The sequence below is a fragment of the Haliotis asinina genome, chromosome 11 (assembly GCF_037392515.1).
Source record: "Haliotis asinina isolate JCU_RB_2024 chromosome 11, JCU_Hal_asi_v2, whole genome shotgun sequence".
Lineage (NCBI taxonomy): Eukaryota > Metazoa > Mollusca > Gastropoda > Lepetellida > Haliotidae > Haliotis > Haliotis asinina.
This window is the reverse complement of record NC_090290.1, coordinates 11,786,671-11,812,650: the sequence shown is the minus strand read 5'-3', so window position 1 is coordinate 11,812,650 and position 25,980 is coordinate 11,786,671. Positions and strand designations below refer to the sequence as shown.

Sequence of the window (25,980 nt, the reverse complement as noted above, 5' to 3'; positions counted from 1 at the left end):
TTAATCAGATGCTATTTGATAACTTATCAATGGAAAGATGAAAGGAAATCATGTACACTAACCTGAAGATGATTTCCAAGATGCTTACAAAATATCAAAATAAAGTTTAGTATGTTTGTCTCCTCCCTCCCTTGCTAATTTGTATTTGCTGACACTTTTGCTTAGTGTTGGGAATTGATTAAAATCTCATGACTGATGATTGGTTCAGTACAACCTATCAATTATCGAAAATAATTGGGTAGACTCATTTATAAAATTTTCCTGTTTACATTTGTTAATGCACAAGAAAATGAAGGAAAAAATATCTATAGCTATTTCAGACGTCTTCAAATATTTCACAACTTTAAAGGATGACTGTTATGTTAAGAAGATAAATTTTCTGGAGTCTTTAAGATAAATCCAACCATGACTAGAAATGAGTTAGTAGTACATTTTTCCCTATCCTGACTCATGCTTGATACTCTTGTCTCCTCCCTCTATGTCAGTGATAGTTAAACATTTGAAATCGCTTGAAGTTCACTATTCTTAAAAGAAGACATAAAATCACACACACTCACAGGTAGCCTCCCTTCACAGTTAAGCGCCCTGATCGGTCATTTGACAGTCATGCTTGCCACTCTCTCTGAATATAGCCAGACACATGAACTTTCTGTTGTCTGTGAGACTTCTATAGGTGTCTCTGTAGATAAGGGGATGAATGGGCACTTGAATTTTTGTTTTAGCTCTTTGTAAATAGATTTTCAAGGTTCTGACTGGACATGAGGATAAGTGCTGCATATCCTCTGGACCAAGGACTGTAGATAATGCTGGGATGTGGAATTGTCCATATGTGAAGCTGGAATGATGACGGCTTCCCACGGAATTGCTTGGTGTGTGGATGGACGAGTAGGTTCAATCACTCAGGTGATTTCAGGATTGGACTTACCAGTTCTTGTATGAGGATGGGAAACCATTCTCTTGCCGGACAATTGGGCGTGACCAAAATCAATTGCAGAATTGTCATCTGCTTGATTTTCCCAAGAAACTGAGGGTGGAACTGTGTTAGCGTCTAGTAATTCCCATGACATGCTGAGAGGGTCTGTTGCTCATGCTAGTGGATCTGGCAAAGGCCAGAAAAATGCTGGTGTTGTTGAATCTTGTCACAAACAGGTCTTAATATCCATTCCATCAGAGATAATTGTCGTGGACGAGATAGAGCTTCAGCCATGACATTGTTTGCTACCAGAATGCTACATGTCCTTATGTAGATTTTCATATCATTGATGCTGAACAGTTGGAAGGTGAGTTTTAGCAGACTTATCGAACTTGTTGATCCAACTGATTGATGTGAAGAAGTTGTTCTTGGCTCATCCACTTTCCTGCTGCATCTCTGTTGTCAAGGTGGGCTCCCCATCCCTGTAGCCATCTACGTAAAGGTGAGTGTTGCAGACTGGCACTGTGAAATAGGTTAATCCGCAAAAATTGGATTTGTGAGTCCACCACAATAGGTACAACTTCAACTTGTCCTGTAGGGTGGTGAGATCTGAGCTGTTCAGGTGAGCATTCAGAAACCGCTGCAATGGGAGCAACTGTAGTCTTCCACTGCATGTCATGTCCTAAGCTGAGGTCAGCAGACCAAGAAGACTTTGCCAAGTTCCTAGTGTTAATGGAGTGAGTATTGCTTGAAATATCATGGTTTGAATCTTGACCCAACAATCCTCTGGGACGATGATACGATTCTGTGTTGTGAAGAACCTTATTCCCAGGAATACTTTGGATCCAACTCTGACTTCATCAATAACCTTCACGTAATATGATACCATCCTGTTTACACATGAGTTGTTGCTGCTGAGATGCTCCAATCAGCTGAATATTCATGTAGATGGTCGCACAGGTGAGATTATACCAAACAGGAACACACTTCATCTCTAATGAAGATGTTGTTCCCAGAACCTTGATGATATGCAGTGAAGATCTGCCATTCTTCGTCTTCAAATTGCCGACAGTCTATGTTGAGAATGGGCTCTAATCGATATGAAGTCTATTTATAGCTGGCTGGCTGTCGTGGCAGAAACTGTCATCTGTTGCTGCAAGTCTCCATTCAAACAGCTGCAAGGAGAAGACCTCTATGACAATTGCATGATGCTGTAGAATACCGTCTGGACTGTAAATGAAGTCTTTCCATATTGGAAGGGTTGTTTACATCTGTAGACGACTTCCTGTCATGTGAACTGTCCCCGCTCAGAACATTGTCTCTTGTGGATAATCAGACTCCAGATATGTGAAGTCATCCGTGTTCCAGCCAAATGATCACCATGAAATCTGGTGCAGTCAGTGATTTCTTTGTCAGCACTCTGCCTTGTCTGTGTCGTCGTGATGAGGATTCCATGCTTCATTAACATTGGTACATGTTGACTGTAGTAATCAGTCTCATTGAAGCGTCATAAAATATTCTTGAAGACCACACAGGATGCTGGATTCTTGCACAGTTGACACCATCTTCTTAATGCAAGTTAACTGCATCTAACCAGTCTGACATCTACAAGCATTACGTTCTCAGCGGTATGCGTGATGAAGCTTCATCTTTGTGCATGACTTACCTGGCAACGTCTTTGCCTTGGTATGTGATGGAGATGCTGCTGCTGCCCCTGGTACCTGATGTCTGTATAACTGAAGAGTTGTCTGATGTGCAGCTGAAGATGCTGGAGACATAGACTTCCTGCAGGTGTGACAAAGCTACACCAGTGAAGACACTGGTATCTAACTTCTGCTTTACCGGAGAATGGTCTTCACTGAATAAAAATTTGTTGTGGGTGTCGGAGATGCTGGGTGGGAAGGTGAGAGAGTCACAGTCTTTATCAATCATGCTTTGGTGAGAGCTTCTTTCGAATCCTTAGATGGAGATTCCAGTTCCAATCTATTTGTGATCCTGGAAGTTTCATGTCCAAGAAGACGAAATCACCTTCTTCATTGGAAAAATGGTCTGTGAATTATCTTTCGATCTGAACAGCCATGTCTGTCTGTATCCATATGAGAATCCTTTTGTGAATTGCTCCATTCACGAATGCTTCAGGTGTTGTCCCTTTGGCGAAAGTTCTCCATTTGGGCTTGCTCCTTCCAAATGCATGTGTCTCTATAAAAGTAATCCTCCTGCAAGTGTGTTTCTGTATGCATGTTCACATTCTCCTGACAAGGATGTAGATCTGTGTGTGATGGTGATGAACTGTGTCTTGATCTGTAGTGTCCTGGAGAATGACTCGATGGATGCAGTGAATCCTTCCTGCTGGAGTGCTGTAGGTGCTTCGATGCTCCTTCATGGACTGCTACAGCTGTGCTGATGGTTGTGGAATCCTTCAGTCTTCTTAGTCCAGATGCTTCCGACGGTGAAGATCTTCACAAACAAGAGCGTTTGTGCATGCCATCCTCTTCATCTGAGACTGCCTGCATGGCTGCCATTCCAGGGCGACCATCATCGCAGGAGTCTTCTGAGCATCTCTCTCTTCAGTGAAGTGGTACTCCATCAAGTCATCATTCTGCAGGGTTGATGTGTCTGAGAACACTGAAGCATCTTGAGATCTCCATATTGTCTGTGAATAGTTGTTGTTTTGGTACCAGATATCTGTGTTGACAGATATTCCTGTGTAAAGTGATGCGCTGATCCCACTGTCGCAACTGCAGATCTCGATGTTGTTGTCTGCTGTGATATCATGCTGACGGAGGCTCATCAAAGATGTCTGCTACAATCTCTGCGATGAAGTAGATTTCTGTGTCTTTGACAGCGATGAGGTTAACTCTGAAGATGCCCTTTTCTTAGACTAGGATGTTTCCTCTGCTAAACCAGAGACCTGCCTTTATGACACATTTAGTGATTCACAGTGATTCATAGCGATTCACTGGAAATATGAACATCAGCAGCAGTTACTAACACATACTAACAAGTTTACAGAAACACTGGAAGAAAAAATATTAATGTAGAAAGGACAAAATAAATGCAGATAAGCTGAAGACATGTGGTACCTACAACAGAAACACGATTTCATCAAATGAAAACACAGCCAACAACGTGTAAAACACAAAAACTTTATCAATGACTTTAAAACATCATGATACTATATAGAGACCAAAAGCAATATACAGGAAAATGTGGATAAAGGATCAAATCAAAATGGACCATATACTAGGGCGATGGAGAAGAGACTGACAAGCATGGAGAGACATGTGACCAATAAGGGTGCCAAACTCTACAGGCTACTTGTGGCCGAGTGTGATTTTACATCCTCTTCTAAGAATAGGGAACGTCAAGGGATTTCAAGTGCTTAACTATCATTTGCATAGAGGCAGGAGACAAGCATGAGTCAGGACAAAGAAAAATGTACTACTTGCTCATTCCTAGTCATGGTTCAGTTTATCTTAAAGTTTCCAGAAAAATTTATGTTCCTAACATAATAGTTATGTGAGAAAGTTGTGAAATTTGAAAAAGCTCGAAAGAGCTACAGATATTTTTTTCTTCATTTTTTTATGCATTAACAAACATAAATAGGAACATTTGATAAATGAGGCTAACCAATTATTTTCGATAATTGATAAGTTGTATTGAACCAATCATCAATTATGATATTTTAATCAATTCCCAACACTAAGCGAAAGTGTTGGCAAATACAAATTAAATTAGCCAATTAACAGTATCAACATGGTCAAGACATGTTAGATTCTATATTTTCACACAATGTATTATTAAAGTTGTAATTTGCTTCCTGTTTGTCACCAAATATTCATGATATTGGTCCTAATTGCCTCATGGTGGATTTATTGCATGTTTTACATTTGGACCAATCAGGGAAATAACTCACAAGACTTGGGCAGGTGTTCTCGAAGATCTTTGCTGTACATCATCACATGGCGAGGGACTGGCAGGTGGAAGCTAGAATAATCATTAACAGTGGTGGAAGAGAGTGAGTGAGTTTAGTTTTACGCCGCACTCAGCAATATTCCAGCGATATGGCGGCAGTCTGTAAATAATCGAGTCTGGACCAGACAATCCAGTGATCAACAACATGAGCATCGATCTGTGCAACTGGGAACCGATGACGTGTCAACCAAGTCAGCGAGCCTGACCATCCGATCCCATTAGTCCCTTCTTACAACAAGCATAGTGGTGGAAGAGAGAGTATTCACAAACTTATCTTTGCTGCATCAACAATTCTTGAAACAGTGGTTACACAAAAACAGAAAAAAAATACTCGAATACTTTGACCACATAAAAAGTAGTTGTGTCCTGATGTCTGATACATCTTATCACATAATGCACAATATCTTCCTATTCATACCATAACTCAGTAATGAGTGAGTGAGTATAGTTTTATGCCACACTCAGCAATATTGCAGCTATATGGCAGCTGTCTGTAAACATTCGAGTCTGGACCAGACAATCCAGGGATCACCGTCAGTATCGATCTGCACAATTGGGAACCAATGACATGTGCCAACCAAGTCAGCGAGTCTGACCACCCGATCCCGTTATTCAGTCGTCTCTTACTAATATAATGATAACAATAAGTCGTCTTTTATACCGCACAGTGTCCAAACACCAAGTGATTGCTTGCGGGGCTTTTGATAAGACAGCTAGTCTAGACATCAGGGTAACATTTTTGGAAGAGGAAAGTTTTCAGCTTTGACTGGAAGGTAGACAGTGTTTCAGTGTTTTAATAAAGACGGGCAGATCATTCCAGAGAATGGCGGGTGTGAACGAGAGCGTCTGTGTCAAAAGGTTTTCAGTTTGGCTGTGGGAATTTTGAGCAGTGAGTTGTTGGCTGATCTGAGACAGCGAGATGCAACATACTCTTTCATCGAGTTGGACAGGTAGGATGGAGCTGAACCATTTATGCAGCGGTATGTGATGCACAAGATCTTATATTCAATCCTTGCTTTGATCAGCAACCAATGAAGTTTGACAAGGACTGGTGTGATGTGTGACCGCTTCCCACTTCTGGTGATGGCCCGTGCAGCTGCATTCTGAATGTGCTGTAATTTGGTGACAAGATCCTTACGACAAGCATAGTCACCTTTTATAACAAGCATGGGTTGCTGAAGGCCTATTCTACCCCGGGACCTTCACAGGTCTTCTGTGTATCTAGTACATCACACAGATCTCAGCAATGAAATAATAACAATTTAACCATCTTAACATGTCTTGTTCTTTCATAGTGCCCTGAAGAAAGAATGTGAAGTTTTTGACACAGTATATTTGATCTCTAAAAGATCAGGTGAGATTCCATATTTCTCTTAATATTTGCAACCAAGACTTGGAAACAAAACACACACTCACTCGAAGGGTTTGAACGTCCTTGGTCCATCCTCACTTTCACTAGTCCGTGTCATCTTCTCTCTATCATTACTTTCATCAGTTTCCTCTTCCCTCTTTCTCTTCAACCCAGTTTGTGTCATTAGCTGGGTTACGGAACGATGCTTCTCCTGGGTTCCTGTATTTGAATCTGTACATTCTTCCACATGATTATCTAGGCTCCATGTTATAAAAACCAAATTTGTATACAAATGCGATGAATTCATAGATGGTATTTTAATAATCGTGTAAAATGACTGTTTCACACAGTAATGTGAAAGATAGTGACTCAGCTTTGCATGGACATACGTTTATTGTAAGGTCATAAAATGAAAAAAGACAAGATGAAAATAAGTCAACCTTCTGCAAAACGTGTTTATTTCAATCTTCGTTGACAATCTAAACCACTGGACACTAAACCACTGAATTTGTCTCCACATTCTCAAATTATGAAAGCACCCTAACAGTGTTTACAATGACAATAATTTGCACACATGATTTTATTCAATGTATCTTTTGAATCTTCAATTTATCTATTTATAAATGCATAACTTTGTGTCACAAAGGGAATCAAACCCTCTGAGCTTTAACCACAGGGCCACCTCACATTCCCTTGAAGTCTGAAGGACTGTCTGTAAAACGGAATCTTTACCTGATTTTGTCTTCCTCTGAATCTGGTGGTGACTCCCAACTTTGTTCTTCTGGCAGACTGATTTAATTGTCAAGGACTTCCCCATATCAAATGGCCACAGATCATACACAGGCACACCTAGAAGAGGAAGGAACGATGGATACTTGAGTTTTCCAAGTTCAAACAAAACATGAACATATTTATGGTGTTTGCACAATAAGCAGCAGAATAATAGCTCCCTGAAGGATATTATTACCATGCTGGTGGCACGAACAACAATCTGTTTAGTTGGATTTCCATTATATAGTATCAGTCATCCTGTGGAAACCTGAGTCTTTTAGGACAGTTATCAAGTGCAGTGGAATCTCAGGAAAGTTCCTGGTGCAACAATGTGTTCCAACATTACTGGTTGTACTATTGGAGACTTCTGTAAGTGTTTGTATTACACACATTGCCTGCACGCTATGGTCATCCCAGGATAAAACAGATATTCTGGAGTCTGATGGAGACAGAATTCGAGTACTGCCAAAGAAACCTTACAAAAGATAACAAATTAATCAATTTCAAACGATTAGTGCTAGTGTTAGCATCAATGTATTCAAAGAATTCTTGAGACTGTAGTCCAGTCCCAAGCATTAAACTTGGTGTTAATCACGGCAAGCACCTGTCAGCTGGACATAGTTGGAGGGCGGGACAAAGTGGAACACACTGGTACGCTCCAAGAGCACTGACATCAACTGGTCTCCAATCCTGAAACACAGAACAGGGTTCTTCAAGGTACAAGCCACCAGAGTTGGATTTACAGATATTTCATGAGAGGTACATGTAGACCAGAGAGAGCTCATTCTATACAGCAACTGTTTAAGTATGTAGGACAAAGTCATCTCAGCACAAACATTCTTTTGTAAATACTGTAACCCTTAATCCCAGAATGTCCACTGATACAGACAAAAGTGTCTTCCCGAGGATGAACTGCAAACCCGTTAAGACACTAGTGTTCACCTACCTTGACAACAGTGTCTTCCAGGGCCTGTACTACAAACCGTTTAAGACACTAGAGTTCACCTACCTTGACAATAGTGTCTTCCAGGGGTTGTACTACAAACCCTTTAAGACACTAGAGTTCACCTACCTTGACAACAGTGTCTTCTAGGGGTTGTACCGCAACCCCTTTAAGACACTAGAGTTCACCTACCTTGACAGCAGTGTCTTCCAGGGGTTGTACTGTAACACCTTTAAGGCACTAGAGTTCACCCACCTTGACAGCAGTGTTTTCCAGAGGTTGTATTGCAAACCCTTTAATGCACTAGTGTTCACCTACCCAGACAGCAGTGTCTTCCAGAGCCTGTACTGCAACCCCTTTAAGGAACTAGTGTTCACCTACCTAAACAGCAGTGTTTTCCAGAGGTTCTACAACAACCCCTTTAAGGCACTAGTGTTCATCTACCTTGACAGTAGTGTTTTCCAGAGGCTGTACTGCAAACCCTTTAAAACACTAGAGTTCACCTACCTTGAGAACAGTGTTTTCCAGAGGCTGTACTGCAACCCCTTTAATGCACTAGTGTTCACCTACCTAGACTACAGTGTCTTCCAGAGGCTGTACTGTAAACCCTTTAAGACACTAGAGTTCACCTACCTAGACAGCAGTGTCTTCCAGGGGCTGTACTGAAGTCTGTTGAAGGCACTATTGGGGAACCTGTATTCCAAGCTGGGTATATGACTGATGTGTGCCTTCGGGTTGTCAGACATCTGAAATACAGAAAATCCTCAGCTCATGTTCATCTAGATTAAACAATTTATACAGTCAAACTTGTAAATCTGGACCCCTTCACTCAGATATCAGTCCAGATATCACGGTCAGTCCAAATCCTAACAGATCATGGGGCATTGTCAATCAAGATAATGACAGCAATAACAGTCGAAGTAAGGTGAGCTATAAAATCTACTTACCGCTCCAAATCCAAGTGTAAGAATGTTGTTTACATTCTTCCGTCTCAGCCTCTGCAATAAGGACGTATGAAAGTGCTTGTTGTACATAAATGACAGGCAGAAATATTCTCCCATATGATGGCACCCTGCAAACATTTATGTCTGGACTAAACAATCCTATGATTGATATTGGGAGCTGTCCCCACACTGTTGGGGAATGATATTTACCAAGATGAACGTGAGCCATTAAACCACCTCTTACAATCAACAGAGGTTTGTTGGGTCCGATTCAAACCTGTAATTCACAACTGGGTAAAGTTCGTAAAGAAAGATTATACCCTATTAAGGACACCATATGAAGGACATTTGCTACTCAAACCATGATGGCTTCACAAAAATTATTATTTTAACAATAATAATTTCAGAATATTTGATTGCAAAAATCCAACTGTAATCTAACGACTGTTCACTTCATGTGATTGGCACTTTGTAACACTGACCTCGATGACCCTGAGGATGACCTCCCGCTGGTGCGAGACTTGACTGAGGCTGGTGGGGAGTTGTCCAATCTGACTCTCTGTTTCTGCCACCAGGGTGTTGTGGAGGAAGTTCACATATCTGAAAGACAGTGTTCACTGACGCCCAGTGCTCTAACCTTCACATTCCACATACTTGAGAATATCATCCTTCTTTGTCCATCCTTGTGACCAAGATGTAGAATCTAGTCAATTACACTTCATCCCTGATAGATCATTCCATATATGTTCGTCAAACAACCCACTCTGTGGGGTGACCGTTACGGACCACCACAAAGCCATCAATGTCTGCCCTTCTGATGTGGCGGTAAAATCCATTTACCCAGTGGGATAGATATCATGTACCAGCACAAGTCTGTCAATGTCCATCCTACTGACCCAGGTGGATAAACACTTATGAAATGAGATCGCCATTGTGGACCAGCACAAGTCCATCAATGTCAGTCCTACTGACCCAGGTTGTTAAACACTTACCCAGTGGGATCACCATCATGGACCAACACACGTCCATCAATGTCCAACCTACTGACCCAGGTGGATAAACACTTACCCACTCGGATCACCATCGTGGGCCAGCTCAAGTCCATCAATGTCCATCCTACTGACCCAGGTGGTTAAACACTTATGAAGTGAGATCACCATCGTGGACCAGCACAAGTCCATCAATGTCAGTCCTCCTGACCCAGGTTGTTACCGCTAAACACTTACCCAGTGGGATCACCATCGTGGACCATGTCTGTCCTCCTGACCCAGGTTGTAAAACACTTACCCAGTGGGTTCACCATTGTGGAGCAGCACACGTCCATCAATGTCCATCCTACTGACCCAGGTGGTTAAATTTGAATGTACTTAGAGAAGGAGATGATCTTAACTCAACTAGAAGAGAGTTCCACAGAGACGCTGTGCATATGAAAAAGTTCTTGAGCCAAATGATTTTAGATTACAGCTTAGGACAGCAAGTAACAGTTGTGATGAGCGCAGAGTTCTTTCTGGAGAGTAATGTGTCAGGAGGTCCTGAAGGTAGGAAGGTCCTGAGTTATAGAAAGACTGATAGGTGATGCAGAGAATCTTGAAATCAATCCTTTCACGAATACGGAGCCAGTGTAGAGAGTTCAGAATGGGAGAGATGTGGCAGTGTGGACTGTGAGAGTGATAAAGCGTGCAGCTTTGTTCTGGATTTTCTGAAGACGATGGAGTTGAGACGAGGAGATGCCAAACAGTAAGCTGTTGCAGTAATCCAGGCGGGATAAAATCCCGGTCACACTAGGGTCGCAGTGGCATCTTTTGTCAGAACTTTGCGGATGCTGCCAATGTTCTTCAGATGGTAGTAGCAGGTCTTTGCTAGATGATTTATCTGCTTGTCCATACTGAGGTTTGAATCCAAAAGAATGCCAAGGTTTTTCACGAGAGGAAAAAAAGGAATCGAAGATTGCCCAATGGAAATATCTGTAATGACAAATTTCTTTTGTCTTGAGACTGTGGAGATGACCATTGTTCCTGTTTTTTCATCGTTAAGTTTAAGCTTGTTAGCAGACATCCAGGATCTTGTGCTGGCGAGGTATGCATCGAGGTTGGACTTGCACTCTAGCTGACCATGTTCTGAGGACTTGAAACTGTCAAACAGTTGGCGTCCTCCGCATAGAAATGATGGGGCACATGGTAAGCAGACGTAAGTTTTCCAAGCGGTTGAGTATACCGGCAGAAAAGAATGGGTCCAAGAACTGATTCCTGGGGAACCCCACAGGTTAGGGTCCGACTGGATGATGACGATGTTCCAATGTGAATAGACTGGATTCTGTCTGAAAGGTAGGACCTTAGCCACTCAAGAACTGTATAGGTCAAACCAAATTCTTTCCACAAACGTTCAAGAAGAATTTCATGGTCAATTGTGTCAAAAGCTGCAGACAAATCCAGAAGGACAAGCAAAGCAGAGTCACCTTGGTCGACTGTAGATCTGACTGAGTTCAAGACGTAGCTTATGTGCTATGAGCCTGCCTGCAGGCAGACTGGTAACAATCAATCAGGTTATGCTGAGAAAGATGATCTGAGAGTTGTCGTTTGACTACTTTTTCCAGAACTTTCGACAAAAACATCAAATTCGAGACAGGACGATAGTTTTTCAGGCACTGAGAGTCAAGCGTGGTTTTCTTGATGAGTGGTTTGACAACAGCTTGCTTGAAGCAGGATGGTACACAGCCTGATGATAAACTTAGGTTGATGATCTTGGTAATTACTGGCGGAATGATATCCAGTATTTTCAAGAGGAATTTTGTGGGGATAGGATCACGCTCGCATGAAGTTGGTTTTGAGGAAAGCATTATTTTCTTGACCTCAGATTTTGTTACCGAATGGAATGAACTGAGCTGGGTGTCTGTGAGCTCCTCGAAAACAATGTCATCAGAAGGAGAATCAACATCATGTCTTATTTTCCTGATCTTCTCACTGAAAAAGGTATTGAAATTCTCTGCTAATGTCTTTTCATCACTGTGAGGAGGCAAAACGTCTTTAGATTTTCCAAGGATTTTGTGGAGAGAGCTGTGTAAGTGTTTGGGATTGTCTGCACTCCTTGAGATTTCCTCGTTTATGTAATGAGCACAAGCATTCCTGATTTCTTTGGCAACATTGTTGCGGGCACTATTGTATAATTGTCTATGGATTTCCAAGCTGGAGATACGCCATGTGTGCTCAGCAAAGTGTCTCTTCCTTTTTGCCTCACGGACTTGATCGTATTACCATGGTGATGCTTCGTGATTACGAATTTGCTTCAGTCTAGCAGGGGCGTGTTTATCTAAGACGGCTGTCAAAGTGGAGTTAAGGAGATCAGTTAACTCATTAACGTCATCAGATGTGTTAGAAAACAGATCTGAACTGTTCAGATCATGACAGAATGTGCCAATGTCAATTTTCTTCAGGTTGCGAGCTCTGATGAACTCAGTGATTGGAGTGGGTCTTTGGAAATCCAAAACGAAGGAGATCACGAAATGGTCAGACATCAGCAGATCATTGACTTCTAGGTTTGTTACCAGATCACCGGATCCTGAGAGAACCCAGTCCTGCACATGACCTGAATGATGTGTGGAACTGTTAACATGTTGTTAAAGGCTGTGGGATTCCATTATGTTGAGCACTTGCTTAGTTAAGGAATTATGTTTCACATCATAATTGACATTAAAGTCCACCATGATTACACAGGATCCAATTTTGGGACTTAGTAAGTCACAGAGTGAAGAAAAGTCATCGCAGTATTTTGAGTTAGTGACGTTATTCTTCTTTGATGGTGGAGGCCTATGGAGACACGCAATTTTGAAAGATTTCTTACCACAAGTGACAGTGGTGAGCAAATATTCAAATGATAGAAAGTTGGTATGTAGATCTGACTTTTCAACAATCAAATCCTTCCTGAAAATCAATGCAACACCACCTCCTCTCCTGTTTAGCCTAGGTTCATTGACCAGTCGTAGCCCGGTGGGGTAATTTCATGGCATTTTGACTCATCACTGATGGCAGCTAGCCAAGTTTCAGTGAGAAAGAGCAAATCGATCTCATGATCGAGTATATAGTCGTATATTTCAACTGTTTTATTTTTGAAAGATTGGGAATTAAATAGATGAACTTTAATCAAATACGAAAGTTTTGAATGTCCACTTGACTGAGTTCCTCAGACATGGGTTGAAAGCTGGTTCACTGACTTATCCAAATTACGGAGCATAGCACTTGTTGACTGATTGTTCTTTTGTTTGCATCGTCCACCCCGGCTACCCCTTGCAGCTGGGCTGATACCCAGATGCTTAGTTGATGTACATCAGGGTTAATCCATGGTCTTTTCTTTAACTGCACGCCTATATCAATCAGTCGGCTTCTACTCAACTCAGGCTGGCATACTCCCATTGTCACAAGGCTGTGAAAGACGCTTGCTTCCTTGATTGATTCCTTGAAAATCCAGACGACTATTGCAATGAAAATGAATATTTTCTAAAAGTGCTTTTTGCTTCAAAAGTCACAGATACACATTTCTGGATATGTTAGAAACATCATGAACAATTTACAAGGAGATCCATTGAGGATAAGTAGTTTTTTTCCAGGAAAATGTGGGAGCTCAGGTGAAATGCAGACTGTCAGGCGCAGGGGTCCCAACAACCGGCACAAGTCCATCAAGTCCATCAAGTCCAACAATGTTAGTCCTACTGACCCAGGTGGTTAAACACTTACCCAGTGGGATCACCATCGTGGACCAGCACAAGTCCATCACTGTCAGTCCTACTGACCCAGGTTATTACCGGTAAACACTTACTCAGTGGGATCACCATAATGGACCAGCATAAGTCCATCAATGTCCATCCTACTGTCCCAGGTGGTTAAACACCTACCCTGTGGGATCATCAGCGTGGACCAGCACATGGCCATCAACCTCAGTCCAAATGACCCAGGTTGTTAAACACTTACGAAGTGAGATCGCCATCATGGACCGGCACAAGTCCATCAATGTCAGTCCTACTGACCCAGGTTGTTACCGGTAAACACTTACCCAGTGGGACCACCACAAGTCAATCAACATCTGTCCTACTGACCCAGGTTATTACCGGTAAACACTTACCCAGTGGGATCACCACAAGTCCATCAATGTCCTACTGACCCAGGTTATTACCGGTAAACACTTACCCAGTGGGATCACCATCATGGACCAACACAAGTCCGTCAATGTCCATCCTACTGATCCAAGTATAGAGACTGGTCACTCCATGATACAGATACTCAAATATCCGCCACACCTGCAACCCAACAATATAGTTTCTACTCAATTCCCTCAACATCCTTGACGTCATCTTACAGTGAAGTAACAACATGCAATTTTTCAGATTGTAACAAAACGCCAAAAATAAAGAGAAAATAGATGCAAAATTGTTTTGCACTGTGCTGTACAACAGAGCCAGACAAATACTTCTTCTTGAAAGGTCCTCATTGCCAGACTTACCTACCTATCTAGTATGGTCTGGATTACTTGTACAACTAATAAACACATTGTGATTGAAGAATCTTATCTAAAATCTACATAGTGCAAGATGATCCTACAGTTGGTTGTGGGGTTCAGTTTGTGGTGTTGAGCTTTTGGTGACAGGACTGAGCACTGTTCTTGAAGACACAGTTATGCTATCATTTTATTGTTCTCAAACGTCTTTGGAGACTGTTTCAAACTGTTCTTAAATGCATCTTATGCATGCTTGTGTGCTACTATGGTCATGTAAATCAAAACTATGGTTGCTTCTGTTACTGGTTCTTGTGCAAACATGGTCAGTTGCTGTATGACTACCTCCAGAACCACTGGATGTCTTCTAGTGTTTAAGTTTTATGACTGCTATTATGTCTGGAGCTGGACTGGTCTTCTGACGTCTGAAAGTTGGCAATTTAATGTGGAGAACTTGACTGAATACCACATATGTACCAGTGGCACCGCTCCTTCTTCAACAGTGAGTTTTATCCTGCTTTTAGCAATATTCCACTGCAGGAAACACCAGAAATGGGCTTCACACATTGTGTCCATGTAAACTGAATTCAGGTCTTCATCATGACGAGTCTACCACACAACAGAGATACAACAGTTGTTGAGGAATGTAGTCTTGTAGTGTTGCTGCTTTCATCTGTTGGGCTGTAGGCTGGGAATGAATCTAACGTTGTTGCTGAGCAGCAGAATTTCAGTGCAACTGACCATGACTGCAGGGGTTGAAATAACCCATTGCCAACATCCCCGTCCAATGTTTTTCTTTCTGCCAGGCTAGCAAATTTGTTTATGACACTGTACCGGTGTCCAGTTGACTTTCCAATGTGAAATTACGTTGTTTTATAAAAACTGAACAAGACAGGATGGTGTAGTGGAAAAATTATGAGGGCAAGTGATTTCGTCTGTACCATTGTACCAGAGTATACTAGCAATTTTTAAGTTATCTCCACCCTGGACTGGTCACTGGTTTTATCAGACATGTAAATCTGCTTCAGATATGCACAAATGTAGAGGATGGACACACTAAAAAATTCACTTGGTTATACTCTAATGGGGCAGGATGGAGTAAATGAAATTATGGATTGTCTGCTTCTCCTGCATTTCAGTAGAACAGCAAGTATCTGTGCTGGAGTTAGGAAGATTTTTCCATCAGAAAGAGTTGTGGTTCCAAACTTGTGGAAACGAATTGTCCAGTATGTGAAAAGCTTGGGGTAATTGTTGCTGAAATTAGAGTGACTGCCATCACGAGTATACTCATAGTATCAATTCTTGCTGAATTTGCCACTACGAGTTAGCTTGTAGCTGTATCAGTGGTATTTCAAAAGATGTTTCACATGTTGGCAAAAGAGGCACAAGAAGCAATTGTCTTCTGGCAGTAACAAAGAACCCCAGAAGACGTTAGTTAATGTTTTGAGAAAAATTCTTTGGGCTTTGTAGATTATTTCTGGAGGTATTTAAGAGTGACACATTGCCAAAGTGTAGTCATATAGTTGGTTGATTTGAAACTCACAACCAGACAAACCAGAGACAATCCCTTTACAGAGTGAAGCCATTACATCGACACACCTTTCCATTCTAAACACATTTTACACCGAGTAGTGTTTCACACAAATCAGCTTGGATTTGCAGAGTTGGGTTATTAGTGTTACATAGAGATATAATACATGCACGTCACACACACACTCATTTACATAAAATAGACAGTCTCCCACCTGATCTGTATCCCCAACCATGATGGAGGCGTGCTCAGAATGCAGCACCTTGTACAGTTTGGTCAAACTGACATTCCTGGATGAAGCAGATGAAAGTGATGAAGTCATCATATTTTCGTCCAACTCAAACACGCAACCCCAAACATAAAAATTTGTTGCTTTATGCCAGTCAGTATACAAACCAAATATTGCTGGCTAGTAAAATGTTCAAGCATCTGTCTGGAATCTAAATTATGATGTGTATTGGTGTATAGTTCCTAAAAACGAAAATCAATATTATCCTCGTAACTTTTAGCTCTTTCAATATATTTTCATAAACCTTCTTGAATATTTAGAAGGGCTAAATGTAACCTATACCAATTCTAGTTCTTTTGTTGGGTTGACCTTCAGTGCAACAAATGTACTAGAATCCGTACTTTACACAGAAAGTCTATTGCAAAATGCAACCAACATATGCTACATTTGACCACTTTCTAAATGGCATTGTATATTCATAGCTTTCGGGCATGTTAGCTGTGCCAATTTACACTTATCAAAGGTCTACACAAAGCCCACAGTCTAGACTACCAGTTGTCCGACTTCCATATCAAAGGTCTACACAAAGTCCACAGTCTAGACTACCAGTTGTCTGACTTCCATATCAAAGGTCTACACAAAGTCCACAGTCTAGACTACCAGTTGTCTGACTTCCATATCAAAGGTCTACACAAAGTCCACAGTCTAGACTACCAGTTGTCTGACTTCCATATGAAAGCTACAGTGGCTGAGCAGGCTTGTGAGTTGGTGATTAGTTGCCTCATTTGAGGGTGTGGGTTAAAATCCCAAATGGGACTCAACCCCACAAAAATACTAGAATCTGTACCTTACCAAGCAAGTGTAATCCCTAATATAACATGTTACATAAACCTTCTTGCATAACACAAACAATTTTGCATAACCATACAATACACATCACTCAAAAACTCGCTTACCTTAAAGTTAAAAGGTTCGTAATTTGAAAAATAAAAAGATTTTCCTGACACATCTCAAGAATATCATAAAGAAGGGAAAGTTGGTTGGCTTGTTTTGTTGTTTGAAGCCACACTAAGAAACATTCCAGCTATATGGAGGTGGTCTGGAAATAAAATGAGTCTTGGCTTGACTATCCAGTGATCAACAACATGAACATGGATCTATGCATTTGTGATACAATGGTGCCCAAATCAGTGACTTGATCACCCGATCCTGACAGTCACGTATTACGACAAACATGGCATGCTGAAGACCAGTTCTAACCCCAATCTTCACGGGGTAAAAAGGAAAGAATATGTGCAACTTGTGACACAAATAAAAGATTTTCTGGATACATCTCAGGAACATCGTAAAGAAAGGAAAGCTAGCTGGTTGGTTTGTTGTTTAATACCACATTCGGCAATATTCCAGCTATATGGCAGCAGTCTGTAAATAATTGTTTCTGAACCAGACAACCCAGTGATCAACGACATGAATATGAAAACAGCAGAAAGAATATGCGAGACCTGTGACACAATCCCACTGACCCAAGACAACACAGGGGTCAGTGCCTCACTGATAAAATACAGAAACTAGGTTATCACTTTGTATTTGTCTGATAGAATTGTTCAGAGGTGAGACACCATGTGACACACTTGGCATGCACTGAGAGATACGTCTGTGAGTGAGAGAGTTTTGTTTTACATTGAATTTAGTAATACTCCAGAAGTGTCATGGCCCCAAGCCACATTGTGCCCATTTGTGGGATTGAACCTGGGTCTTTGGCACGACAAGTGAATGCTTCAACCACTAGACTACATCGCTCCAATACATCCCTGAAGTCTACTGCAACAGAAGTACAGTTGCATTGTTTTGTGCTTGTTCCATGGGAACATGACAACAGCAGAAACTGGGGCTGAATATCAAAGCTGAAACTACTATTATGATACAAATAGTCTATTGCAACATACTACTGCAACCAACCATTGCAACAGTTTCTCATCTGAAGTCATTTCCCAAAACAGTGCATAGTCTATATGAAACAAAAACAAGTTGAGTAGTTTCAGTCTCTTTTAATCACTTAACAGAAACCTGAAACCCATTTCAAGTTAACAGTTAAAACATAACCTGAGTGAGTGAGTGAGTTTAGTTTTACACCACACTCAGCAATATTCCAGCTATATGGCAGCGGTCTGTAAATAATCGAGTATGGACCAGACAATCCAGTGATCAACAACATGAACATTGACCTGTGCAATTGGGAACCGATGACCTGTGCCAACCAACTCAACGAGGCTGACCACCTGATCCTGATAGTCGCCTCTTACGACCAGCATAGTTGCCTTTTATGGCAAGGATGGGTTGCTGAAGACCTATTCTACCCCAGACCTTCATGGGTCTCTCAACAGTTGCAATCCACTGATAGTTCAATGCATTGTTACAGCCCTAATCACTTGGGCAGATACATATGACTATAAAACATTCCAAGTTTAGCCATCTCTTATAAAATTAGAGATTTGGGTTAGAACTGGGCCTCTTTTCACAAAGCACTAGGGTGATTGAAAGTCACTAAGGGAACCTTAAGGTTAACCTTAGTATAGATCGCTTCGTGAAAAAAGCCCCTGGTCTTCACTAACCCATGCTTGATGTAAGTGGTGACCGACAGGACTAGGTGGTCGGACTTGTTGAATTGGATGACACATCATAGCATGGTGTCGAGATCACTGATCATGATGTTCATCACAGGATCGTCTGGTCAAGACTTGATTATTTACAGACCACCATCTGTGTGGGAATTCAAACCATGGTGCTTGGTGTTATGAGCGAACGCTTTAACCACAAGGCTAACCCATACCCCACGTCATCAGTGATATGTTGGTCACTTGACTGAACTTTAACACTAATTATTACAATATTAAAGGCATCCAAAAGAAAATTAAGATAAAGTTAAAGGCACTATTTCAAACCACACTTCTCTAAAAATAAATAACGCATTTCTCTCAATAATACTATAAGACTTTCATATAATTAATTCTCAAAGAATTATGCATTTAGATTATGATATTAAATTAAAAAGATCGAATGAATTGAATTCTGTTATTGACCACATAGTCTTAATTAACAACATTAATAACCTAAATAAGCAACAGAGACATGAATCAAACAAACACCATATCTATATCATTACGATACAAGTAGTAATGGCAACCAGACATTGTGGATTCAGTGTTTAACACTAAATTAGATCTTAATAAGCAAATCTAAAAGGTTTGTTACACTAGTTACTAGTCATATGATAAGAGGGCGAGTCAAACTAGTTGAACTATATGAGTAAAATAACTGTAAATGCAGATGAAGAACACTGTCCAACAACACTCCTAAGATTAGCTTGTGTAACCCGTCTAGAAGTTATGTAGGCTCAGAACTTTTTGACCTGCCCTCGTACTTGACAAACAACTAATTGTAACTTGCAAAACCCCTCTTTTGAATAAATAAAACATGTGTGTCAAACAAATATGGACTTGGCGCAGTCCTACTTCAAGAAGGAATGGCAGTTGCTTTTGTAAACATATCCCTTGCTGATAGTTAAAGAGGATACGCTCAAACTGAAAATGAGATGCTGGCTGTGACCTGGGGGCTCGAGAAGTTTCACCACTATACCTTCGTCCGCTCTGTGAATGTTATCACTGATCATGAACGTCTTGTCTCAATTGCGAAAAAAACAGGGAAACTTGAAACTTGACACTTGAAACTGTTTGTAAACGACATTGCCCACTTGTCCATATCGGAGATCTAAGCTGCAACACCATACAGTGACACCCTACAACATCTGAAAGCAATGTTAATGCATGGATAGCACAGTGACAGAGCAGCTGAAACCAGAACTCTGAACCCAGAACTCCGAGCCTACTTCAGCTATCCCAATAAGCTTATATTGGGATACAATACAAGATGGCATCATTATCAAAGAGAAGCTACATATTGGCCAAATGGGATTCAACTCCTGTCTTCAACGTGCTCAAAACCTAGTCTTCTGACCAGTGTTGTCAAGTGAAATAATACATAGAGACTTGTGGCATTTGTGATCGATTCTGTGACAAGCATCTCCAAGAACCCCTACATGTACATTACATTCCTCACCTGCCTTGGGATAAAGTAGGAATTGACATATTCACTCTGAAAGGCCGAAACTACCTCATCACCACAGATTACTTCAGAAATTTCTTTGAAACCGATTTATTCCCTGAAATCACCTCTGAAACTGTAGTACAGAAACTGAAACCTCACTTGCTCATCATGGCATTCCATCCACAGTCATAAGTGATGGTGGACCCCAATACATCAGCTACAAGTTCCAGAACTTATGCAAAAGCTATGACCTACGACTACAGCAGGCCACACAGACAACTGACAAATGCTGACAATTGGTTATAAAGCTATGATTAATGCAGAGATGCCAACCCTGAATCAAATGAAAGCTGAGTCATGTATTGCCCAAAGAATTTCTTGAACCCTGAAGGTGAGAGTTCGGGGTGAGCATGAGAGGGGAATCAGGACGGTGGGTCAGGGAGGCCTCCCCTACAAAAATAGATTTAGTCAGCCCTGGGAACAGCAAAGCTGACGGAGCAGCAGATGCAGCTATTAAGACTGCCAACAGAATGATGAAGAAATGCAATTCTGCAAATGAAGATCCATACCTAGGTCTTTTCACCATAAGAAACACCCCAAGTGAAGGTCTTTCAATGAATCCAGCACAACGTTTGATGGGATGCAGCAGTAGAACATGAATACCCAGTACCTTCAACACACTGCAGCCTTCAAAATTCAACAGTCAAAAGAGTGAGTGAGTGAGTGAGTGAGTTTAGTTTTACGTCGCACTTAGCAATATTCCAGCTATATGGCGACGGTCTGTAAATAATCGAGTCTGGACCAGACAATCCAGTGATCAACAACATGAGCATCGATCTGCGCAATGGGGAACCGATGACATGTGTCAATCAAAAGAAATACCTAGAAGACAGAAAAATGCACATCCTTGATTGACACAATACGTCTAATCCAAGCAAAACCCTCAAACCACTGTTGACAGGTGATACAGTCGCAATGCAGTCCATGCAAAGTGGGAAGACAGATGAACTCTAATTTTAACTGATATAATTTTCATCTAGCAAAAGTAATGATATTTATGTTCTTTCCTTTAAAGAAAGGGGGATGTTATGTGGTGCACTACTTGTAGCAGCTAAGATCTCCCTTACTTGTGAAGTCATGTCACCAGTTGATGTGTACTGTATTAGTCACACCATTAAACAAGTCAACTCCATTGTTGATGTTACTTGGCAGCCAGTATTACATGTACGAGGGCTGGTCAAAAAGTTCTAAGCTTACATAACTTCTAGACTGGTGACACCAACTAATCTTACGAGTGTTGGAGGACAGTGTTCTTCATCAGCATTTCCAGTTAGTTTACTCAAACAGATCAACTAGTTCAAAGCAACCTGTCCTTGAAGCGTACAGGGGCATACATATGAGTACAACGAGAGAGATGGTGAGGGCTGGAGTTCTGGTTTTACATGAAAATGCTTCATCTCACATCTCTTGATTGGCAATTATTGAAGTACATCAATGTGGCTTCGAAAAACTTCCTCGTCCTCCATATTCACCTCACCTGGCCACAAGCGACTTCCACCTATATCAAAAACTGAAGGAACATCTCCGTGGAAAAAGCTATGCTGTTAATAACGAGCTCAAATCTGTTGTACTCGTATGTATACCCCAGTATGCTTCAAGGACCTGTTGCTTTCGACCTAGTTGATCAATATGAGTAAAATAACTGGAAATGCTGATGAAGAACATTGTCCAACAACACTTACAAGATTAGTTGGTGTCATCAGTCAAGAAGTCATGTAGGCTTAGAACTTTTTGACCAACCCTCGTATTGTAGTAAGGGTCTGTAAGACACGCAACAAACACTGCCGCACAGCACATCATACCTTGGAGCATGCCAGGACCTTCAGTAAGGGCTGATCACATTACGGAGCCACAATAAATCTCAGAAACACAAACAGGTGACAGAACTAATGGCTGCAGAATTATTTGGATACAGAGATCTGTTCAACCAAAACAGTTCAATTTCTGTTAATGAGTTGGTGACTTTAGTTTTACATCATTTCAAGCAGTACTCCACATCATGGCGGGGACACCAGAAATAGGCTTCTCACACTGTACCATGGGTTCCAAAATCCCACTGCCTGATGCCCACGGCAAGTCAGTTTTCATTTCGGGTCCATCATCTTACTTGTCCATGAGCGACTAGATAATTTCCGCTTACGGTTTCAAACAGCAAATAAACTTGTATTTCATTCATATCTGCTCAATATGCAGATATTATATTTCATAAAGACAACAAAGTAGAGTTATCTTTCACTTTTTGATACATAGTCCACTAAATATTAAAATTAAATACCATGTTGATTTATTCTTTCATAATGCCATCGTCATGAAAATCAGGGCAAGAGGAAAATAAGTCAGGACAAGTTACTTTCTCAAAATCACTTGCCCCATGGCAAGTGGCTTGTAAAAAAATTTGAACCAAGGTGTACCCATGTGGGGAACTGAACCCAGGTCTTCAGCATGATGAATGAACTCTTTAACCACTGGGCTACCCAAATATTATTTCTATCAATGAGTAATACCTCTACAGTAACCATGATAACGATAATAACCAGGAAATCCAGGACTCAAACCTATGACTACAGCAGGGCACACAGACAATTGACAATTGCAGACAATTGGTTATAAAGCTATGATAAATGCAGAGATGCCAGTCTTGAATCAAATGAAAGCGGAGTCATGGCTTGCCCAAAGAATTTCTTGAACCCTGCAGGTGCGAGTTGGGGGTGAGTGTGGGAGGGGAATCAGGACGGTAGGTGTCAGGGAGGCCTCCCCTACAAAAATAGATTTAGTCTCCTGGAAATATGCAATTTCTGAGCATATTTAACCAGATAATAATAACGGTTATTTACTAAAATTCTTTCAAACATTCCAAATTTATAAACATATTTGTATTTTCTAAAAAAAAAGTGTTTTTTACAGACAAATCAGAGAGTAGATTTTGTGTTTGAAAAATCGAAGTAACTCCTCCAAATTGGAGTGGTTGGCATCTCGGTTAATGATTGGACTAACCTCACTCCATTACACAGTAATAGACCAGTTAGCTTCATATAGTTATGCTTTTCAGTATTAAGATCATTGATGACAACAAACACAGAAACATATTTCGGCACTTTATTTTGAAATAAACCACAGGTCTCATTCTGTCTATAGTAGTAACTTATGAGTAACAAATTCATCTCGCCAAACAAAACTGTCTGTATTAGAACATCAATACAATAATTAGAACACCAACACAATAATTGGTATAACTTTCATTCTATACATAAAAACAGTTGCAAACTTGAGGGGACCATGTTGTTATGGGTTTGGTTTTTTAAAATTGTTTGTTTGCTTGGACCTTACAATATATTAAGTTATCATTTTGTAGCTGAGAACAGTTGAAAACTTGAAAGAGAAATTTTTATTATTGTAATTTCGTAACTCATGAAATGAATGCAAGCATTTTATTAATGAAAAAAAAAAATGGGTCTGTACTGTTTTCATATTATCATAATGACGCATTTCAGTCTGATCATGTTTATTTCTTGAGAACTTAATTAAAGACAGAAAAAGTAAAAGTAAAAGATTCAGGGTGTCACAGATTCCTGAACTCGAATTAATTTGGTGATGCATTTTAGACTACATTCTTGTTCTTCCAATAAATTTGTGATGTATTAATTTCACAGAAATTCTGGAAATTGTGTTTGATTGTTTGAGTGTTTTTATCTTTGTATGGTGATGTTGAATCATGTATCCCTCACAACTACCTTTGGTGACACTTCCGTCTGAGGGCATGTCTGTGACTCGATGTTCACAGAGCTCATGATCTCAGCCACTTCATGTGAACTTCTCTGGAGCAACTGAGATCTCCCTTCTTATCCTTGTGCTGACAGTGTGTCAAGTCTGAAAAGTATCAAAATTCATTTTCAAAAAATAAATGCTGGTATAAATATTTTAGATTTTTTTAAGCTTCAAAAGACAAGGTATTGTTATTGCAGGTGAGGTAAAATAATAATTGATTTTAGAAATGTCAAATTCTTTAGATGTTGATAAGGCCTGACCAACTTTATTTCATTTATTTACGGATCCGTCAGCCGTATTTTTTCCCAGAATAAGAAAAGAAATAAAAATTAATTTTCTGTGCTCAAAAAATCCTAACTTTGTATTAATTCAGCAATACCATGGCAATGGACACAATAAATGGGTTTTAAACATCGTACATATGTGGGGAATCGAACCCGGGTCTTTGGTGTGGAGGGCGAACACTTAATCACTTGGCTACACACAACGGCCACCACTCCTTCATTACATCCTGACGTTTGGCTCGAGACGTTCACTCGTTTAAAATTGCCGCTTGTAATATTCGGCCAAGAAACATGTTGCAGATGCATGCATTCTTTGACGTATTGCAAGTGATGTGTCAGCACATCAACTCTATGCATAACACACCAAGCAGCATGAACGGTCCTTTCGGAACTGAGTTAGTGAGAGTTTTGAACAGACACCTGTTGATTTCCTGCTGGTCAACATTGCAACAAAGTAAAATGCAAGGGAGGTAACTCTGTTGTATCGGTGACCTCTTAATTTGTTCCCCATGGAAAACGAGCGAAATATGACACCGAAACCTTTTCAATTTCTGAAACAGTCTGCAAGACGGCCAAGAATATTTAAGGCATAACACTGAGCTAAAAGACATATCATTTGAACCTGTACCAGGAGCAGATTGTACAGTATTGTTGTCTGAACAGATTTCATACAGTTTTATTTATTTGAACTGGTAGTGGCAAAATAGAATTGGGATTTTGATTGTGATTGTGGCTTGAGTTTACATGTATTTAAGAAAATACTCAGTGTACGCGGCCAATCGTGACCAAATCGAGTTATTCCGGGACAAGCCGTGTCAAGCGGTGACGAATGAACGTACGGCATCGGTTTGAACGGGCTTTTGTCTACATAAACCTTTCCTTTGCAACCCGTGCAATTAGTGCAGCAAGTTTAACGAAGTAGACACGTAATTACAGAAATTAAAGCTTGGCTACCCTGTCGTCAATTTTAATTTGCTACCCACATATCCTGGTCGACAGTACATTATGTTAGCTACTATTAACGAAAGGTTTAAGATAGATAGACAGATAGACAGACAGACAGACAGACAGATAGATAGATAGATAGATAGATAGATAGAGTGAGTTTAGTTTTACGCCGCACTCAGCAATATTCAAGCTATATGGCGGCGGTCTGAACAAATCGAGTCTGGACCAGATAATCCAGTGATAACATCATGAGCATCGATCTACGCAGTTGGGAACCGATGATATGTGTCAACCAAATCAGCGAGCCTGACCATCCCGTTAGCTGCCTCTTACGTCAAGCGTAGTCGCCTTTTATGGCAAGCATGGGTTGCTGTAGGCCTATTCTACCTTCCCGGGGCGATAGATAGATAGATAGATAGATAGATGGATGGATGGATGGATGGATGGATGGATGGATGGATGGATGGATGGATGGATGGATGGATGAATGAATGAAAGAACAGCTTCATTTAAGAAAAACCCTTTCTTTTAAAAAAAATTTATCACACTGAGATATGGTGGACGTTAATGAGAATATAGAAATTTTAGCCCACGTTACACATTTTCTACTGCATTGCCATGGCAACACATTATAATATTTATGCGTTAAGGTACACGTGTCGTGTAACGCGTGCTACGACT

General features: G+C 40.7%; 1 protein-coding gene across 4 annotated transcripts in view; it reads right to left on the bottom strand.

Moving 5' to 3' along the window:
- LOC137255778 (telomerase reverse transcriptase-like) overlaps nt 1–24,818 on the bottom strand; it is a 49,576-nt gene extending 24,758 nt beyond the window's left edge. The window contains exons 1-10 of one of the 4 annotated variants that reach the window (XM_067793304.1): nt 24,772–24,818; nt 24,034–24,169; nt 14,075–14,184; nt 9,380–9,497; nt 8,901–8,951; nt 8,587–8,699; nt 7,615–7,700; nt 6,972–7,088; nt 6,305–6,470; nt 4,830–4,900 (exon numbers count right to left, since the gene is read on the bottom strand). In XM_067793304.1, the coding sequence (XP_067649405.1) occupies nt 4,830–4,900; nt 6,305–6,470; nt 6,972–7,088; nt 7,615–7,700; nt 8,587–8,699; nt 8,901–8,951; nt 9,380–9,497; nt 14,075–14,184; nt 24,034–24,090 (889 nt within the window). In that variant the 5' untranslated portion in view covers nt 24,091–24,169; nt 24,772–24,818. Of the gene's footprint in view, nt 1–4,829; nt 4,901–6,304; nt 6,471–6,971; nt 7,089–7,614; nt 7,701–8,586; nt 8,700–8,900; nt 8,952–9,379; nt 9,498–14,074; nt 14,185–24,033; nt 24,170–24,486 lie in introns of all 4 variants that reach the window. The other 3 variants (XM_067793305.1, XM_067793303.1, XM_067793306.1) reach the window with 3 other exon arrangements.
- Nucleotides 24,819–25,980: the final 1,162 nt, after the last annotated feature.